Source organism: Mesoplodon bidens, assembly GCF_964165515.1.
Source record: "Mesoplodon bidens genome assembly, chromosome: 8".
NCBI lineage: Eukaryota > Metazoa > Chordata > Mammalia > Artiodactyla > Ziphiidae > Mesoplodon > Mesoplodon bidens.
The window spans coordinates 36,096,332-36,116,523 of record NC_138165.1 but is presented as its reverse complement, the minus strand read 5'-3'; the positions used below and the strand labels follow the sequence as shown (position 1 = coordinate 36,116,523).

The window sequence follows — 20,192 nt, the reverse complement described above, 5'->3', positions numbered from 1 at the left end:
TCAAGTATACATCAATTAAAAATTGATAAAAAAATAATAAATCAAAATTAATCAACATTTTAAAAAGTATGTAACTAATACAGCCTCTGTTACTACCTTTAGTATTACTAATTATTTTTACAAAAATAAACATTTCAACCAACCTGACAACTGTACACCATCATCTTCGCCTTCTTCTAAGTTTAAAAGTGAGTTTTCAAGGATTTGAGCTGTACTGATAACAACATCATGAGACTTGACAACTTCTGGAAATGTTATTTTCAATTGGGTATCACCACTTAATCTAGTAACATGATACCATTTCTTCAAAAATGGTTCGAACTCTTTGCGGAAGAGCTGTTCAACTAATGGTACCTTTAAAAATGCCAAAGTTAAAAAGAGAGAAAGAGCATTGTCAAACAAAAGGAGTATTGATCAAAGGCCTACTATGTGTCAAGCATTAACAGAGGTGTTTGCATTATCAGTTAATTAGGTGTAACAACCTATCCATCATTCCATTCATTCACGTGTCAATAAGCATTTACTGAATGTCTATTAGGTGTAGACACTGTGTCTGGGACACAAAGATGTTTAAATTATGGTTGACAAATGTCAGGAACTCATTCTAGTTGAGCACATGGACCAAGAATCAACAAAACAAAACAAATTATCACAACACAATGTGATCATTCTCCCTTGGAAACACATAGAAAGTGACAGCAAAATGGAGGAAGCAACTGACCCCTCAAAAGAGGGGTTTAGGAGGAATTTTAATCATGTAAACCATGGGTCAGTGAAGAGATAAACTGAACTAAGGCTGAATAAGAAATAAATTTTGAGATTGTAAAACAGGGTCAAGCTATAAAGGGCTATGAACACCAAGCAAAGTACTTTAAATTTTGTATAACAGTTCATAGGACCCTTATGAATTGTTCTGTAGAGTTATTTTTTGGGAATCAGGCCAGAGGCAACCTGCCTAAGGAATTGGAGGAAGCAGAAAACCAAAGGTGAAGAGGCAAGACATTGCCTAAGGGAAAGGATGGCAGTGAAGGGATGGACTGCTGGACTAATTTTGGTGGCTGAGAAAGAACAAAATAGCAGGTTCCTTAAAAAATAAAAATTCAGTAACCATATGATTCAGCAATCCCACTCCTGGGTGTATATCTGGAAAAAATGAAAACCCTAATTTGAAAAGACACATGCACCCCAGTGTTCATAGCAGCATTATTTACAATAGCCAAGACATGGAAGCAACCTAAATGTCCATCAGAAGATGAATGGATAAAAAAGATTTGGTATATATACACAATGGAATATTACTTAGCCATAAAAAAGAATTAAATAATGCCACTTGTAGCAACATGGATGGACTTGGAGATTATCCTACTAAGTGAAGTAAGTCAGACTGAGAAAGACAAATAATGATATGATATCACTTATATGAGGAATCTTAAAAAATGATACAAACGAACTTATTTACAAAATAGAAATAGACTCACAGACATAGAAAACAAACTTATGGGAGTTCCCTAGTGACCTAGTGGTTAGGATTCCGGCCTTTCACTGCCATGGCCCAGGTTCAATCCCTGGTCGGGGAACTGAGATCCCACAAGTTGCGTGGTGCAGTCAAAAAGAAAAAAAAAAGGAAAACAAAAACAAACTTATGATTACCAAAGGGGAAAGGCAGGGGAGGGATAAATTGGGAATTTGGGATTAACAGATACACACTACTATATATAAAATAGATAAATAATAAGGACCTACTGTATAGAACAGGGAACTATGTTCAATATCTTGTAATAACCTATAGTGGAAAAGAATCTGAAAAAGAGTATTATAATATATATACATATAAAAACCTGAAGCACTGTGTTGTACACCTGAAACACTGTAAATCAATTATACTTCAATTAAAAAACAAAACAAAAACAAAAAACACCAAATCAGTGAAAACTCTTTCAGAGAGGCTGTCCAGTGAGTGCGTTGGCACTGAGGTGACTCCACCTGATTGGTGACTCACAGTATTTTCACATTCGCTAACAGGAAAATGCAAATCTCCGTGAAGACCCTGACCTGAAGGACCATCACCCTGGAGGAGAAACCCAGTGATATCGTGGAAAATATAAGTGAAAGCTAAAATCCAGAATAAAGAAGGCATCCCCACTGGCCAGCGGAGCTCATCTCTACAGGCAAGCAGATGGAAGATAGCCTCACTCTATCTGACTACAACGTCCAGAAAACATTGCCCTTGCACGTGCTCCTCTGTCGGAGGGGTGGCTGTCAATTCTTCAGTCTTTCATTCACAATGCCCAAATGATGGCATTACTCTTCGCTCTACCCCAATTTACATTTAGAAATTACCAGCTTTGGTAATAGCTGAACCTGTTCAAAGTGTTAATAAAGATTTTGTTGCATGTAGAGAAAAAAAGAGCTGACTCTCTGTATGTTGTAGTGCCTGCTGAAGGTGGCTGAGTTGACACCTCAAGGCTACATATCACTAGTCATTCAGAATAGCTCCTATACTGGGGAAAGGAATACCCAGGCCATCTTGAAAGTCATATCTTAGGAGAATTTGTACAATGGAAGCCCAGGAGGGTACAGTGTGGCAAATAGAGTTGGCAGGAAGAGTTTCAAGGGCAAACATCAAAGAATGTGCATTATACTCCTCATAATTTAATTACCTGATAATGTGATCAGTGGTTATCTTTCCACTGGTCTGCAAGGTATGCATTATTCTTTTTTTTTTTTTTTTTTTTTTTACTTGAGATGAACTCCACTTAAGTGAAAAATAAGGGCTGGCTGATCCTCCTGGCTGGAGAGAACCGTGTAGGAAGAACATGTCTTTGTATTATTATTTAGTCAAAATGTTGAGGGCTTCCAAGAGTGAATGTGAGGGGAGAAGGGGTTAAATGGAATCCATGAATTCCAAGGAAACAAAGTGAATCAATAACCAAGTTTGGTAAGTGAAAGAGCATAACACAGGGTAGAAACAGAACTTTTCAGTTAGTGGTTCCCGCCTATCCACCCGCCTCCAACCCCAAAGTGAAGTCTCTGGTCTACTTGCCACAAAATCAACTCAGAGATGTGGAAAATACAGACTCCTGAGCCCCACCCAAGAACTACTTAATCTAGGGACCGACCATCTCTGGGGACTGCGTCTTGAAGCTTGTGCTTTTTTTTTTTTTTTAATTTATTTATTTATTTTTGGCTGCATTAGGTTTTCATTGCTGTGTGCGGGCTTTCTCTAGTTGCGGCAAGCAGGGGCTACTCTTTGTTGCGGTGCACAGGCTTCTCATTGCGGTGGCTTCTCTTGTTGCAGAGCACGGTCTATAGGCGCGCGGGCTTCAGTAGTTGTGGCTTGCAGGCTCTAGAGCACAGGCTCAGTAGTTGTGGAGCATGGCTTAGTTGCTCTGCAGCATGTGGGCTTTTCCCGGACCAGGACTCGAACCCATGTCCCCTGCATTGGCAGGTGGATTCTTAACCACTGAGCCACCAGGGAAGCGGAAGTCTGCCCTTTTATGAAGCTTCCAATATGACATTTAGGTCTTTTTAAAATTTGAGAACCACAGCTCTTTTCTTTCTTCCACAAAGTCATTTCCAATTCACTTTTCTAGAACTATTCTTTTCCTTCTACTTATAAGAAAGAGGAAATAATCTAAGAAGGAAGTCAGCAAAAAAGATTCTGGGGAAGAGAAGGAAAATTAAATTTAGTGGAGATGGGATGCTCCAGAGGAGAGAAAGTGAGCTCTGGAAACAACTGCTCCAGCTACTTGCTTATTGTGTGACCTTGGACAAAGTTCTTAATCATCTCGATTTCCACATTAATAAAGTCAGGAAAATATTAACCTGTGGTGGAATTGTTAAGAAAATTAAATGAAATAGAGGCTGACATATTGCCAGTACTCAGAAAACTTCCCTGGTATTTCACCATCCTTTTATTCTAGCAGTGGAGAATGACAGAAGGGAGGACCAGTTCATTTCAGAAGAAAAGCGTTCAAGTCTCAGCTCTGCTGCTGATTGGCTGGATGACCCCTGACAGGCCAATTAAAGCCTCAAAGCCTCTGTTTCCTGATTGGTAAAATGGAGATAATTATGGTTACTTCAAAGAATAGCTGTGTGGTTTTAATGAGATAATATAAAGTGTAATATAATATTTATTATTATATTAATACATATCTCTCATTTCCTAGACTGTAGATTCCTTGAGGGCAGGATTTGCATTTGATTTGTCTTTAAATACTCTCATGTTGTTGAATGATTTAAGAATCTCTACACTATGGACTGGCATAAAAACCTGAGGTTCTGCCCATAAAGGGTGGGCCGAGATCTTCCAAGGAAGCAGCATCTTCTTGTCTACAGAACAAAAAGACATTGTCACAGGTGGTAGCAGGTGTTGGAAATCCTGAGACTCACTTTGGGTGGTGTTGACTTCCTACTGAAGGACACAGAGAGAGCCAGATGCAAGCCTGACATGGCCAACTAGGAGGCGTGTGGGCCTCTTGGAGCCTTTTCCTGAGGTGTGACAGAGTGCCTGCCAAGACTAATCAAACCCAACTGCTACCCACTTCTGCTGAATCATATGGGGCTGCATTATAGCATCTGAAGGAACCTGGGACTTCTCTCTCATGATGTTGAAGCCCTAGATAGGAAATAGAAAGTCTGGGAACACAGGTGGTGTTTTCATTTTTCCCTGCATCTAAAGGCGATAACTTTGGAAAGGATGGAGGGAGATAGAAGTAAATGGTGTTAGGAACAGGATTTCTCCTTCCTAGATCAAGGGTTATAATACCTTGCCATTGGGCCAAATACAGAATGCAGGTTATATTGACTTACTGGGCCTGAGATTACCTGACTCAATCAAAAAGAATTAAAGCTGAAATTACTTTAAAATTCAAAGAAATGGGATAATAAAGTAAACGATTATGATATAGATGGAAGATCTAGTGGAGGGATTTCTAATAATTCTTAGGGAAAAACAACAGGGAAACAGATCAGGAATTAGACCCATGTCCTTAAATGTCTACACAACAATGCAATGAATATGAGTAACTAATAAGGATAATTTAACATTTAAACATGGCTGCAAATGTGCATTTGTAAGTATCACCTCGATCCAATGGGATGAAAGATTCGCAACCAGAATACAGCACTGAGAGGATAAGGAGTTATACAGAAAGGAAGGTGAGTGAGATGCATACAAAAACATGAGACCTGAAAAGATCAATCAAGATGAATAATATGAAAAAGATAAATGTAAGTATTTGCATTCAGGCTCAAAATTAACTGCACAAAAATAACAAGAGAGGCCTAGTTTAACAGATTTTCAAATGAAAAGGAGCTGAGGATTCTTAGGTTATAGAAAACTCCAGATGAGTCTGCGGTGCCAGAACTGGTGACAAAGGCAAACCCAGTCACAGACCAAATGTCACATCTCATCTCTCCTATGCTCTGCACTAAGACTATATCTATAGTATTTCGTCCAGCCCTAGACACTGTGTTTTAACAGGGTTTTAGATAATGTCTGGAAAAGTATGAGCTCTCAGGATGATGAAAAGTCTGGAAACCATGTTATATGAAGATTGTATAAAGCAACTGGAAGTATTTATCCCAGGAAACTAAGAGAAAAATCACTTTAGAGTCACATGATGCAAGCCTTCCTTCTCTATGTGAAGGGCTGTCATAAGGCAGAAGAATTAAGACTCAGCTTACTCTGTATAATCACAGAGGAACGAACACTAACCAATGAGTGTGTATTCCAGAGAAACAGATTTTGATGAATGCAGGTAGGGCTTTCCAGAAGTGACAGTTGTTCAAAGAATGGATTGAGCTGTCTTGTTAGAAGGAGGACCTCCTTGATATGAGAAGTTACTCAGCAGAGGTGAGAGAACCACTCAACAATGGATAAAAACTGGATCTCGAAGGAGTCTTTCAACTCTAATAGTCGATGATGCTGTGACCCGACAAGGGAAGAAAAGGAAGGTGATGAATCAAAAATAATTCATAGGTTTTGAGGTTATGTGCTTCGGAGGAGGTAATATAACCAACAGAGAGACAGACAAGTAGGGAAGGAGAGCTCTTTGGGAGAGTAGATGAAGGGAATGAGTTTGAGGAAATGGCAGAATGTTCAAACGGTATCAAGAGGATCAGCTTAAGTGGTTTCAAATCCAGTTAACTTTGTTCTCTTCTCTGGACCTGGCACTTAAGACCCTGCTCACTGGTTAAGGAATTCCACTTTATTAGTTATAAAGGTGAGGAGGAAGGGATGGAAGAAAGAACTAATATTTACTGAGTCACTCTTAGGCTTTAGATAGATTATCTAATTTAAACTTCCAACCCTGTATAGGGTAGTATTCTTTTATTCACTTTACAGATGAGGAAACTAAAGTAAGAGAAGTTAATGATTTGCCCAAGATCAAATTACTGGTAGGTAGAAATTGTATTAACACCTGGATTTCTTTTATTTCAAAAGATAATGTCCTTCATAAAGGAAATACATGAAAAGCTATGGAAAAAAATTCTAACGTATCGCCATTACCACACACACACACATACACAAAAACTGTTCTAATAGTGGGCATGTAAGAATAAAGGAGCAGTCTTTAGGCTTAGCATGTACATACAAAGTGCATTTGGAGCTACATGACATAAATCATTAAGATAGTGGATTCTGAGTATGTTTCTTTAGTACTGAAAAGCAGGTTGCAACTAAAACTTTCAGCATAATAGAAATCCAAAAAAATAGAGGAAAGTTACATATATAGTCTATTACTATAATTTCTGTAAAGGAGTAAATGAGAATCTAGTTACCATAAGTAATGGGAAAAAAGACTGTTTCTGGTCATGGAAAAGTGTACTCAATTTTACTCCATAAAATGGTAAAGACTAATATCCCCAATTTGCAAATTTATAAATTAATAAACTCTGATGTATCTGAATAAAGCTCAGATAACTAGATTTTGTTTAAAATGAAGGAGACCTATACCTGTTTATGAAGATAGGCTTCAAAAATCCTAAGATATAAATACTAAAGAAAATCTCAGTTGCATTGAATGATATATGTGTATATTTACATATACAAAATATCTGAAAATTATTTATCTATTTAATTTGATATAAATCAGCCAAATATTCACTTAATTTTCTCTTCATCTTCAAACCAAATTGCATATATTCTGAATAAAAAGCACTTGCCACTTTTGACTAAGGGTCAGTGGTTAAAGAGATTCTAGAACACAATGCTTAAGCCTAGATTCCAGGGATATTTTGAGGTCATTTATGTTCATATGTAGTGATAAATTAGTACCAGTTCACCTTAAAGAAAATCTGGGTAAAATACTCTTTATACCTCAGTTACAGCTATTTAACTTAATGTTCTGGCTTAAGAGGAAAAAAATCGACTTTAACGGCTAATAACTGAGATATTACATATAGCTGGAAAAGCAAAGATTTAAAATAAATTACTTATTTTGACATTTTTCCTAATTAAACTAAATGTGTGATCCATTGTTACAAATGTCACTATACAAATGCTTCAGAAAAATAAAATGAAAATAAACCACGTTCTATTTATGTGCTGTTTGAATACCTTATTGACAAGGACTATAACTTTTCCAAGTTCAGATGCTTTTTTCTTCTTGTCCAAGTGATCCTTGGCAATGTAAACGGCCACTCTGGTTTTCCCACTCCCTGTAGGGAGGCATATAATGATATTCTTCCCCTCCAAGGCTGGCTGGGCCACTTCCAGTTGGTAAGGCCTGAGATGCATTTCTGGCTCAGGGGATGCTCTTTGTACCGCATTCTCTTCATCTGAAGGAGGTGAAAAGGAAGAAAAATAAGGAAATAGGCAACAAAATAACTAAGGCTAGGAGGCCTGAAACTGAACATAAATATTGTGGCTTAAATTCCCTTTCATGTGTGGTCCAAACCAAATTTCTATCTTCTGTACCAAATGGGTGCCAGCTCTCTGCATCTGCAGGATACAACCCAAGCACTATGGAAGTGGCCTGGGGAGATGGGGGTACAGAGGGAATGAATTAACAGGATGGAGGCCTAAGAGGGGGCAACACAGAAGAGTCTTTTCACAGAGTGGGCAAAGCCAAGTGGAAATGACTGTGGTGCAGACTTGGCAGTTTATGGTTCTTAATGCATCAGACTTGCCATTTCTCTGTGGAACCATTCTGTCCCACTTTTTTCTCTTAGCCTTTCCACCAACAGATCAAGAGGAACTGGGAAAGTAGGACTCATTAGTCCTCCTTGTTCTGTATTTCCCCTCACTTTTTACTGCAAAGAAATATTAGAGCTGATGCTACTTTCCTTCATTTGAAAAACTTTACCTGACAAACCAAATACCAAAGAGCACTTCTATCTATCTATCTATCTATCATCTATCTCAAATATCTAAAAATGGTTCTCCCCAAATCCCATTTTTGCCATTTAAGACAAACAGATTAAACAGAACCAATATTTAGGGAAAAGGAAAACCTCCCGTGCTAGCCTTTAATTTTTATGTTTTCACTGAAAGATGAAAAACGATTTTGTTGGTTTTAACTGAATTGTAACTAATTTTGCCATTTGGTTTTGAATGTGATTTTTATCACTTCTTTATAAGTATGTCTCCACGTATTCATATTTTCCTGAAACTCAAAGCACAATATATTAAAAATATTTCCAATTAACATAGATTTCTAAATTTAAAGTACTGATAAGATAAGTACTAACATACATTAATTTTATAAACATTAGAATCAAATCATTATAATATATCTTGGTTTAAATATATTTTGTTTAGAAGTGACCATATTTATCTAATTAGTCAGGGGAAAAGATCTAAAAATGTATAGCTTACCATGTGGAATGCAGTAAAGTAAATATTACATCAATTTAAAAGCCCATCTTATGCTTTATGTAATTACAGAAAAAGTGAAATGACAGCACTTATCAGTATTTCATTACACGTGAAGTAAGCGTTCTTTCTCTTATCAATGATTGCAATAGAACTAAACTAACATAATCCCATTAACTTCAGAAAAGTTGCTGATTTTTCCATTTCAGGAACTGGATGATTCTATTTAACTGGGTTTTAACTTGTTGTTATAGCACTATCTGAACAGGTAGGAAAATTCACACCAAATACCACTTAGTAAGGGTCATCTACTAACCTGGCAGGAAATTTGCCTTCTATATGGATGAGTAAACACATATGCAATACATTTACATTATCATTGGCTCATCTGCTGATTCATTTACTATGACTGTCAGGAAAAACTCATTCAAGATCACCAGCTTTTAAAAACATACTTTGACAAGTTTTCTTTCCATGCTGGTTTTGAACTCTATAGCAATTATAATTCATCTTTATTATATTTATGTAAGATTCAAGTTGATTTAAGAATATCATTATTTCTCTAAGTGGCTTTTATAGATTATCAAAATTCTAATATTCCACCTATATTTTGAGCATTTGCCACCTAACTTTTACAAAAGAGCCAGAATGTTTGCAAAGGAAGATGTATTTTAAATTGTGTTTTAACACCAAGATCCAGGAATCTACTTTTGCTAGATTGTCATTTGAGGTAGGAAATTTATTAAAAGATATAGCACATTCTCTCTGTTTAATTTCACTCTAGGTACATTTTTTCATAGATTTAAGAAAATAATAAAATTCAGCTTCCCTCAAAATAGTTGCATGTACTTTTTTAAATAATCATTTTCCCCTTTTGTTTTTCATGCTTACTACTACATCCTTGGGTAAAAAAATTAAAAAGAGAAACTGAGACCAATTTTCTAAGTCTCTTTTCCAGGAATCTAAAATGAAGTCAAACGAGTAAGACATCAATATCACTCATGTATATTAGATATTTGTTGTACTAATACGCTTAAGAAGAGTTAAGAGCTATCATGTTCAAAATTTAATTCTTCAACCAAATGCATGATGTTTACTGTTACTTATCTAGTCATGTACCACTAATTCATTCCGAAGTAAACATTTACTGGGTGCCTACTAAATGCCAGGCACTCCCAAGAACACAGTCCTTGTTTTCAAGGACTTCAGAGGCTGGGGCACTCCGCTACTGCCACTGAAAATATCTGGCTAGTGGACAGCTCAATATCTTCCATACTTTTTTGAGTCAAGTCCAGGAAACCTGATGGATGCCCCCAAGTTTAAAAGAGAGGCACAGAGTGAATATGGAAAAATTAGAGCTGGATTCATTGTGAGGATAGCATCCAAAGAAAAAGAGCTGGGTGAGTGCTAAATATTCAGCCTGATTCTTGCCTTATCACATCCTCTGACATAGGGATGGAAGAATGTATCCACATAAGCAACGAAAAGAGAATTTTCTCTTCTCTGCCACCAGAAGGAGAGAATTGGGCTGGTATCAAGGAGCCAGGAGCCAATTTCCTTTATAAAAAAAAAAAAATGTTTGGGTTTTGTTTGTTTGTTGTTTTTGGCTCCCTTTGAAAAGCAAAATCAATTAAATGCAACAACGAAAATGGTATTTAAAATATGCACAGGCTTTGAATAACACTGTGCCCATCCTCTACGACAAATATTAATCAAAGACCTTAATGTTATACTATACCATACAAATGGTCAAAAAATGAAATCAAATAGGGCTTAAATAATAACATTCTATTGGAACTACACCATGTGGCAAATTTCATTCTCACATTGATTTTGACAGCTGAGTTATTCTTGGAGAGAAAAGGTCTGTCACTGCATGTGTTTGAAATCGACAAAGTATTCCTTTACCTATAGTATGTAACCCCAGAAAATACACCATTCCAGCTGGAGAAATATTAACAGATATTACCTCGAAATAGTAAGGAAACACTTTCTATATATCAGGCCAATGTGCATTGCCAAAAATATTGCCACTTTGAGAGAAGCAGTATATCTCTCTGAGAATGAGAAACAGAGAAACAAAAAAGCCTCCCACAGCATAATTAGAATATTTAAACTTTAAAAGTGCCACTAATTATGCTTTACTAGGGCATAATAATATTTCTAAGAAGGAACATAATGTCACGTCCATGATCCTTATGGCCCATCATGTAACCTTTGAAGGTGGACAAAGGGCATGTGGAATAGGGTCCCTCTGATGTCAATCTCAAAACATAATCCCAAACACTGCAATGCTTTCAGTGATTCAATATGTGTTTAACAATTCACAGTTTACATAAACCTGTTTTTGAATTGATTTCCACTTCAGCCTATATATATCATGCACCTGAGGGAAAGGAATTTCAGAATTTTATAATTTCAGAATTTTTCTACCCACCATGCAATTTTAAACCCACTAGTCTTTGTTCCTAAACACTGACCATCCAGAGCTTCAATGAGTGCCCTTTAAAAATGTGTTTGTCTTCAAATGTATTTGCCTTTGAAAATGTATTTGCTTTTTAAAAGTAGGTTGCATTCAGATTTATCATGTCTTTCATGCCACATTGAAGACTGGAAATCAGTAAATAGTTACATTTGCTAATAGCTCTAAACTGACAAAATTCCCGGCACATAGAGAATATCCATTAAATATTTATTAAATGAATGAATATTGTTGAAAAGCCCTTACTTAGACAAACAAAAATTAGGATGAGGTTCAGAAGCTTAAAGCAACCATAAAGATGTTAAATATTAGCTAAAGTATATTTTGAGTTCTAGCATCAATAGCATTTAATAAAAATGTTAAATATTAAATTTAACAGTTGTATAACAAGCATAGAAAAAAGAAATACAATCTACAGAAATATGCACATGGCAAGAACTTAATAAACACTGACTAAATTGAACAGAAAATTAATTAACCCTTTTTAATTAACATTAAAGTTATGACTGACATTTGGTGAATTGTGTTTCCTCAAACCAACTTGTTCTAAGAGATTCAGGGGTGTTACTAAGAGAAAAGGGCATTTAAATAAAAGAGGTGGTACATTCCAATTGGGAAAGCTTTTAGGGCAGATGGCCATCTTTATGTAAACTGTTTTGCCCCTTTAGGCCTATTGTAGATGTAAATTTCTAGAATCCTTCTGACAGTGAAGGATAATGTAAAGTACACAATATTTTCTCCGTGTTTTCTACAACTCAATCACAGAACGAATGAAGAATGAAGTAATTTGTTCTTAATTTGCCATTTTGCTGCTGCTTCTTAGCTGGCCACATTGCAAAACATTGTTTTTTGTTTGCGCTCATTTGTTAAGTTTAGTTATAAAATATTTCAAACATATAACCAAATATTAGAAAGTTGTGTAACAGACATCCAAGGACCCATCATCCATTCTTAAAAGATGTTAACATTTTACCTCAGTAATAATAATGGAAGTGCACATTCAAAGAACAGAAAGAAGAGATTTGAAATCGATCAGACTGACAAAAGTTGGGGAGTCTGATAACAGGAAGTCTTGCTAAAGTGTGGGGATTGGGAAGAGGCACTCTTATTTATTGCTGGCGGGATATTCAACTGATATGAGGAACAATTTTGGGAAATACTTAGTAAATTTCTCATTCAGTGATGAAAATATTTTGCAAACTCAATTAAAGAGGTGTTTATACAAATTGAAATTCTTTTAACTATATGTGTACATTCTAGCTCTTATTTTAAGAAGGACTCATTATATGCCATTAACTACAGTCATACTATGACTACAGTCATACTCATCTTATTGATAGTAATTTTTATTTATTTTATTTATAAATAATTTTTATTTATAATGTATTTTAATTTTAAAAAATTAGGGGTTGGAAATAAATGTACAAAATTGAGTACATAATTTGAAAGCAGTCAGATTAATTGAAACAGATCACATAAATAACATAGATTACATGATTCTATGGAACGTGGCATATGCCAGACCAAAAAGCTATGTGCTGGATCAAAATTAGAGAGCTTGATTCTAAGACTTTTGTAAGTTGTACTTTTAAAGAAAGTGAATGGCAAAGTTCCAAAACTACTTCAACTGTAGAAAAGAATTGCTTTAATTGCATAAATACATTAGGAAGGGTATGAACAGCCCCCATGCTTTCCACTATATGGTGTCTTATTTCACACTTTTTAAGGTTTACACAACAGTTAGGCAGTACCTGAATCACTTCCCATGGTGCCTGAATCACTGCCCATGTTGCTGTTATGTCCAAGACTTTCATCTAAGCAGCTGACACTTCCTTCTGCCAAACTTGTGTCTGATTCTGCAAAGGAAAACATTTTAAAATATTTTAAAAATATTTCTGAGAATAAACGTATTTTAACTGCACACCTCTACAGCACACAGTACATACAGTTCAATGCAAGTGGAGAAGGCACACCCAGATGACTACGAATAAAAGGTAAGACTTTCTGGCAAGCGACGTTTAAAAATTCCACTATGGATGAGCAGCTGGCGGGGACTGAATCAAATACATATATCTACCTACTTAAAGGACCATTCATCCAATATGAGAGGTCATGTAAATTTGTAAGGGTTTATGACTTTTGTCGTCCCCCATGTGTAAATTTTGTCCAAAGAAAGAAGATCTAGGCCTGATAATGTCATTTAAGCAAAAGTACTATATAGAAACCATTGAGTCATTTCCATGTAAAATGGTAGAGAATTAATGAATTATAGAAAAAATTAATGAAGTACATGGTTCTACTGATAGGTTATGAAAATAGCAGTTCAGTGATACACATAAAATCTCACAAAGAATTTATTCGGGAAGAATATCATGAAAGCCTGGCATTGCAGTGGCACTAGGAGCTTATGTGAAGTTGGAAATAATTTCTTTTCTTTACTGTACTTAAACTAAGCTTCCATCAAAGAGTTACAATTAATATGAGGGGCAAGGGTACGTCTTTCACTTATTAATCCTGATTTTTTCTTTTCAGTACTCAGTGTCAATTCCTTTTGAAAAACCTTCCTTCCCTCAAGGGAAAACTTCCCTCCTTACAGTTTATTTCCAAGGATTTATGCAATCCCACCCGCAAGGATCAGAACTATTGCTAAACTGGTAAAAATAAATGAAAGATGGTTACAGATGTTGGTTTTGGAATTAGAAAGACTTGTGAAATTTGCTGTTGGCAATGCTGTGAGCCTAACTTCCTTCCCCTTATTTAAAATGGGGCCAGTAGAGGCACAAGCTATTATAAAATACCTTATTACAAAATAAGCTACAGGATATATTGTACAACACAGGGAATATAGCCAATCGTTTACAATAACTATAAACAGGGTATAACCTTTAAAAATTGTGTACTCCTGTAACCTATATAAATATTGTGCATCAACTATACTTCAATAAAATAAATATAAATGAATAAAATAAAAAATAAAATGGAGCTAGCACAATTTATCTCACAGGATTTGACAACCATGGAGTAATATTAGGTACAACAAGCTCTTTGCACTTTAATTGCTGGTGATTGGAAAATGAAATAAAATTCAAGTAGTTGTTGGTGGATTACTAGGGCAATATGTCATTTAAAAATCTCTTGGAAATTCCCTGGCTGTCCAGTGGTTAGGACTCCATGCTTTCACTGCTGGGGCCTGGGTTCAATCCCTGGTTGGGGAACTAAGATCCTGCAAGCCATGTGGTGCGGCTTAAATAAATAAATAAATAGATAGATAGATAAAATATCTTTACAATTAATAATATTTCATAATATTTATATGTGTTAGATAATTATTATTTTATGCTTAAGCTTCAAAATACACTAAATAAATTATATTAAAGAAGGCTTAAGCTATGTAAAACTAGTCTGAGTGTCACATACTTAAACTGGAAATAGAAACGGGTGAAAAACAGACAGATAGTGTGTTATCAATAAAATGTCTCTGGAAAGGGACAACATACAACTCCTTAAAACTACAAGTATCTTCTTTTTCTTTAACTGGTTATTTCTTTTTTTAAGTCAGGTATGTTGAGGTATAATTTTCATACTGTAAGAAATCATTCTTTTTAGGTGGATAGTTTGATAAGTTGACAAATGTATAGTTTTGTAACCACCATCACAATCAAGATTTTTCCATCACCCCAAAATCCCCTCAAGCCCCTTTGTTGTCACTGCCCTCCTGCGGTCCCCTGGCAATCACTGATTTGGTTTCTGTTCCTAGAGTTTTGCCTTTTCCAGAATGTCATATTAATGAATTCAGGCAATAGGTAGCCTTTATGTTTGGCTTTGTTAACTTAGCATAAGACATTCAAGATGCATTCACATTGCTGTTTATATCAGTAATTTGTTCCTTTTTATTGACGACTACTATTCCATTGAGCATCTGTGACGTGTGTCTGTGACATCTCCCTTCCAACTTGGATAAGCCCATTTAGCTTGGGAAATATAATGAAATTACAGCCAATGCCAATTAACTATGTAAGATAGCTTTCTTAAAAGTTAAAAGAAAGCTTACAAGAAATTTGTAAAAAAAAAAAATTGTCAATGGACTTACATACTGTTTAAATATATTAGCACAACACAAATATACTCCTGTGAAAATACTGTGCTTATCAGTTGTCATAGATTAGCTTTGAAACTCAGATTTGAGGAATCCCTTATGATCACACGGGAAAGCCTGTGTATCTCACTGAGAGATTTTAAATATGGCACTTTGCAATTCCCAGAGGTATGCCTTGTTAGGATCTCAGAGGCGAGTGTGGGATAGAACTGTCAAGTAGGAGAGCATTTGGGGCAGATATAATGATGAAAAGAGAATATGAGTTGTAAGGAAAAAGCAAGGTGTAAAATGAGATGGGGAAAATGTCACTGCAAGGATAATTCTAGATCTAGAAAGAGAGACCAAGATTTTTAAGGCAAAAAAAGTGAATTTTGACCTGCTTTTCACTTGTTTTAAATGTGGTATTGAGAACTGAAGACAATGCCAAAAACACTGAAAAACACTAACAAATATTATCTAAAACTGAACACTGTATCTTTAAGTTTTCCACTAAGTATAGTCCAGATGGAAATTATACTTGATTTTCATTTCATTTTCTAATCACTAGCAGTTAAACCACTGTCTTAGACCTCCTCCGTGTATATGTAAAGTCAGGATTTTCCCCAAGCTTTGTACAAACATACATAAGGTTTGGGAGAGCTGCTTAATGCAATGTGCATGAATAATTTATGAATAATAAAGAAAGGTACTACCAAAATGGGGTGTTATTAATTAAGTTCATTATCTGGATTATTTTGATTTAGCAGACAAATCTACAATGTGTCAGAGGACACTGAGCTCAGTGCTTTCACAGATGTAATATAAGTGATATTTTAAGCTCTCAACATCCTATGTGGTAGATACCTATTATCACCTCAGTTTCATAGGTGAGAAACCAAGTCTCAGAGAGGTTAAATGATTTATCCAGGTCACACAGCTAAAATGGAGCAGAACTGGGAGTCTCATTTTCTGAATCCAAGTCTAACATTCCAGCGCTTTTTTCTTTTCTAAGCAACTTAAAAAGTTTATTTTCAAAGTAATAAATGAAAACTTTTCATGGTTAAGATGAGCAACTCCAGTTTTTCTCTTCCTGTGACTTCTGAGGTTTGTTTTTTTAATAGATGTTTATTGGAGTATAATTGCTTCACAACACTGTGTTAGTTTATGTTGCACAATAAAGCGAATCAGCCATATGCATACACATGTCCCCATATCCCATCCCTCTTGAGTCTCCCTCCCATCCTCCTTATCCCACCCCTCTAGGTCATTGCAAAGCACAGAGCCGATCTCCCTGTGCTATGCTGCTGTTTTCCACCAGTCAGCTATTTTACATTTGGTAGTGTATATATGTCGATGCTACTCTCACTTTGCCCCAGCTTCACCCTCCCACCCCATGTCATCGAGTCCATTCTCTATGCCTACCTCTTTATTCCTGCCCTGCGACTAGAGGCCAAGAGGCACATGAAAAGATGCTCAACATCACTAATCATTAGAGAAATGCAAATCAAAACTACGATGAGGTATCACCTCACGCCAGTCAGAATGGCCATTACCAAAAAATCTAGAAACAATAAATGCTGGAAAGCGTGTGGTGAAAAGGGAACCCTCCTGCACTGTTGGTGGGAATGTAAGCTGATACAACCACTATGGAAAACAGTATGGAGTTTCCTTAAAAACTGACCCAGCAATCCCACTACTGGGCATATACCCTGAGAAAACCATAATTCAGAAAGAGTCATGTACCACAATGTTCATTGCAGCACTGTTTAAAATAGCCAGGGGGCTTCCCTGGTGGCGCAGTGGTTGAGAGTCTGCCTGCTAATGCAGGGGACACGGGTTCGAGCCCTGGTCTGGGAGGATCCCACATGCCACGGAGCAACTAGGCCCGTGAGCCACAACTACTGAGCCTGCACGTCTGGAGCCTGTGCTCCGCAGCAAGAGAGGCCACGATGGTGAGAGGCCCGCGCACCGCGATGAGGAGTGGCCCCCGCTTGCCACAACTAGAGAAAGCCCTCACACAGAAACGAAGACCCAACACAGCAAAAATAAATAAATAAAATTAAAAATAAAATAAAATAAAATAAAATAAAATAAAAAATAAAATAAAATAGCCAGGACATGGAAGCAACCTAAGTGTCCATCAACAGATGAATGGATAAAGAAGATGTGGCACATATATACAGTGGAATATTACTCAGCCATAAAAATAAATGAAGTTCCAGTGCTTTTTGCCCAATGTCTAGCATGGCTGATGATCATTGTAAAGCTTTGTAAACAAGCAAACAGTACTGTATCCATAGTGTTAAGTGAAATGAATGTTTTTTTTTTTAAGTTTTCATTGTAATGTCAAGTTTTCTATCAATCTTGAAGTAGCTTATCTTTCCAGGAAAAAGTTAGAGATTATTTTATTTTGCTAACTAACATCTCTGATTTCACCCACAAACTTTCATTTACTTTACTTTAAACATCCACAGTTTCTTTTTTAATTTTTATTTTATATTGGAGTATAGTTGATTAAACATCCACACTAAGTTTTAAACTTTTTTCTGCACACAAATAAAAGAAGAGCATTTCTATCTTCCTTAAAAATTAAAATTAAATAAAATTAATTGCAATAATTTGGCTAGAGGTCATTATGAAAATGAACATATAGAGGTCTATTTCTTAGTCTTTTTTTTTTTTTTTTTTTTTTTTGCAGTACGCGGGCCTCTCACTGTTGTGGCCTCTCCTGTTGTGGGGCACAGGCTCCAGACGTGCAGGCTCAGCGGCCATGGCTCACGGACCCAGCCGCTCCGTGGCATGTGGGACCTTCCCGGACCGGGGCACGAACCCGTGTCCCCTGCATCGGCAGGTGGACTCTCAACCACTGCGCCACCAGGGAAGCCCTATTTCTTTGTAATTTTAAGGATATATAAATCTCCAGTTTCTCAACACAAAAATAATTTTGTTTCCTTGGCAGCAAATTCTTATTCGTTTGATTTTTTTTTGATTTCATAGAAATAGAAGTACTAAAGGAAATAACTCTAATAATTAAAGAAAATATATTGTCTCTCCAGCAGCATTGAGAATGGCTTTTCCAGATATTTTCTTCCTGAATTTACCTAAAGAAATCATGTTACACACACACACACACACACACACACACACACACACCAAAAAGTCAGATCAAAAATGTTTTATGTGGGGCTCCCCTGGTGGCGCAGTGGTTGAGGGTCTGTCTGCTGATGCGGGGGGCACGGGTTCATGCCCCGGTCTGGGAAGATTCCACATGCTGTGGAGCGGCTGGACCCATGGGCCATGGCCGCTGAGCCTGCGCGTCCGGAGCCTGTGCTCCGCAGCGGGAGAGGCCACAACAGTGAGAGGCCCCCATACCGCCAAAAAAAAAAAAAAAGTGTTATGTGATGACAAAATTAAATCAACCTATTGAGTTTATAAGCCAAGAATTCCTACAATTGATTAAATAGGATTATAATGTTTCATTCTTTGAATCACTATTTTTCACACTATCAATCTGGACTTATGTCCTAATGAATAGTCATGTGTCTATGATTTTAAAATAGATCAGATAAATAGTCAATTGGAGACTGGGTGTTCCCATGAAAAGAACATGTGCTGTGGAGTCAAACAGATCAGTCTCCAGATCTGAGCTCAGCCACTGATAACAAGTGACTTAATCTTTAAAAATTTTTTAAATATAGATAGCAGTTTCTACTTTCTCCTTTATCGTGAGAATGATTCTGTTAGATCAAGGAAATAAATCTTTAAGAGAAACAAATCTTAAATTCTCATGAAGTTGCTGTTTAAATGAGCGTTGAATATTAGAGTTAGATTATATAATAAGTTTAGTTAGCTTTTAGATAGGTGTCATTTCCTCTAGGAAAAATATCAAAGCTAGCTATGAAACAGATTAGAAAACACTGGTGATTCCTGTTAAAGAAAAGCAGTTATTCCTATCAAAATCTATTGGAATGAAGAAAAACAATACTCATCCAGTTAAAAGATAGGATTTCTAGAATAATTTTGTAAACAACACAATACAGAACAGCTTTGCTTACAATAATAGTGTCTAAGACCAGTCCATAAGCCATGGAAAAAAACTGCCTCATTTTATAATCACATCTTGAATAGCTTACTAATATGGCAGAAATATTAACTTGAATCTGAGAAATTTTATATTTAACATCTTCTGGAACTTTAAATACTTTAAAATATTTTTAAACCATTTAGAAGCCAAAGAAAATTGAAATTAAAAAATTTCAATTGAAAAAAACCTCTTCCTTGAAAGCCTTTTTAGATCTATTCCAATGTAAAGTATGCCCTCTGCTGGAGGAATGATATTATAACAATTAGTTGATAAGTATGCTGTTTATTCAGCCCAAGAACTGAGCTTCATTAGATAAGATACAGATTGGTTCTTCTACCCCTACCAGGTAGTGTCCCTCCTATTTTCAGCCTAAGATGCATGTCTAACTCCACAGAAGATTTCTCCTCTTACCCCTTGCCCTCAGACTGTCAGTCTCTTTGCTGGAAAATCATTTTGCATTACATTAGGAAGGGGGCCAAGCCTCTGTGCTACTGAGAAAGAAGAAGGGCACCAACAGATCCATTCTCCTGAGAGGTAGTGCTTACAGGGTCTGCACATAGTCTACTTTCACTTGCCAGATAACGGTATATTTATTCCAGTTCTGACCTCGTGACGCACATCAGCTTCACTTCTTCAACTATCCCCACCTTCCCTCCAGTTGCATAATCCCCACAGTCTGGAACAGCAAAGACCACCCTATAGCTTCAAGTACATGTGCACATATGGGCAC

General features: G+C 36.3%; 1 protein-coding gene and 1 long non-coding RNA gene across 2 annotated transcripts in view; one reads left to right on the top strand and one right to left on the bottom strand.

The window, feature by feature from the left end:
* LOC308621819 overlaps positions 1-2,336 on the top strand; it is a 32,060-nt gene extending 29,724 nt beyond the window's left edge. The window contains exon 3 of the long non-coding RNA XR_014016509.1: positions 2,023-2,336. This is a non-coding gene — a long non-coding RNA (uncharacterized lncRNA). The remainder of the gene's footprint in view (positions 1-2,022) is intronic.
* IFIH1 (interferon induced with helicase C domain 1) overlaps positions 1-20,192 on the bottom strand; it is a 60,304-nt gene that overhangs the window by 19,484 nt on the left and 20,628 nt on the right. Inside the window, exons 4-6 of the mRNA XM_081242560.1 lie at positions 13,055-13,159; positions 7,565-7,785; positions 144-354 (exon numbers count right to left, since the gene is read on the bottom strand). Of these exons, the coding sequence (XP_081098686.1) occupies positions 144-354; positions 7,565-7,785; positions 13,055-13,159 (537 nt within the window). The remainder of the gene's footprint in view (positions 1-143; positions 355-7,564; positions 7,786-13,054; positions 13,160-20,192) is intronic.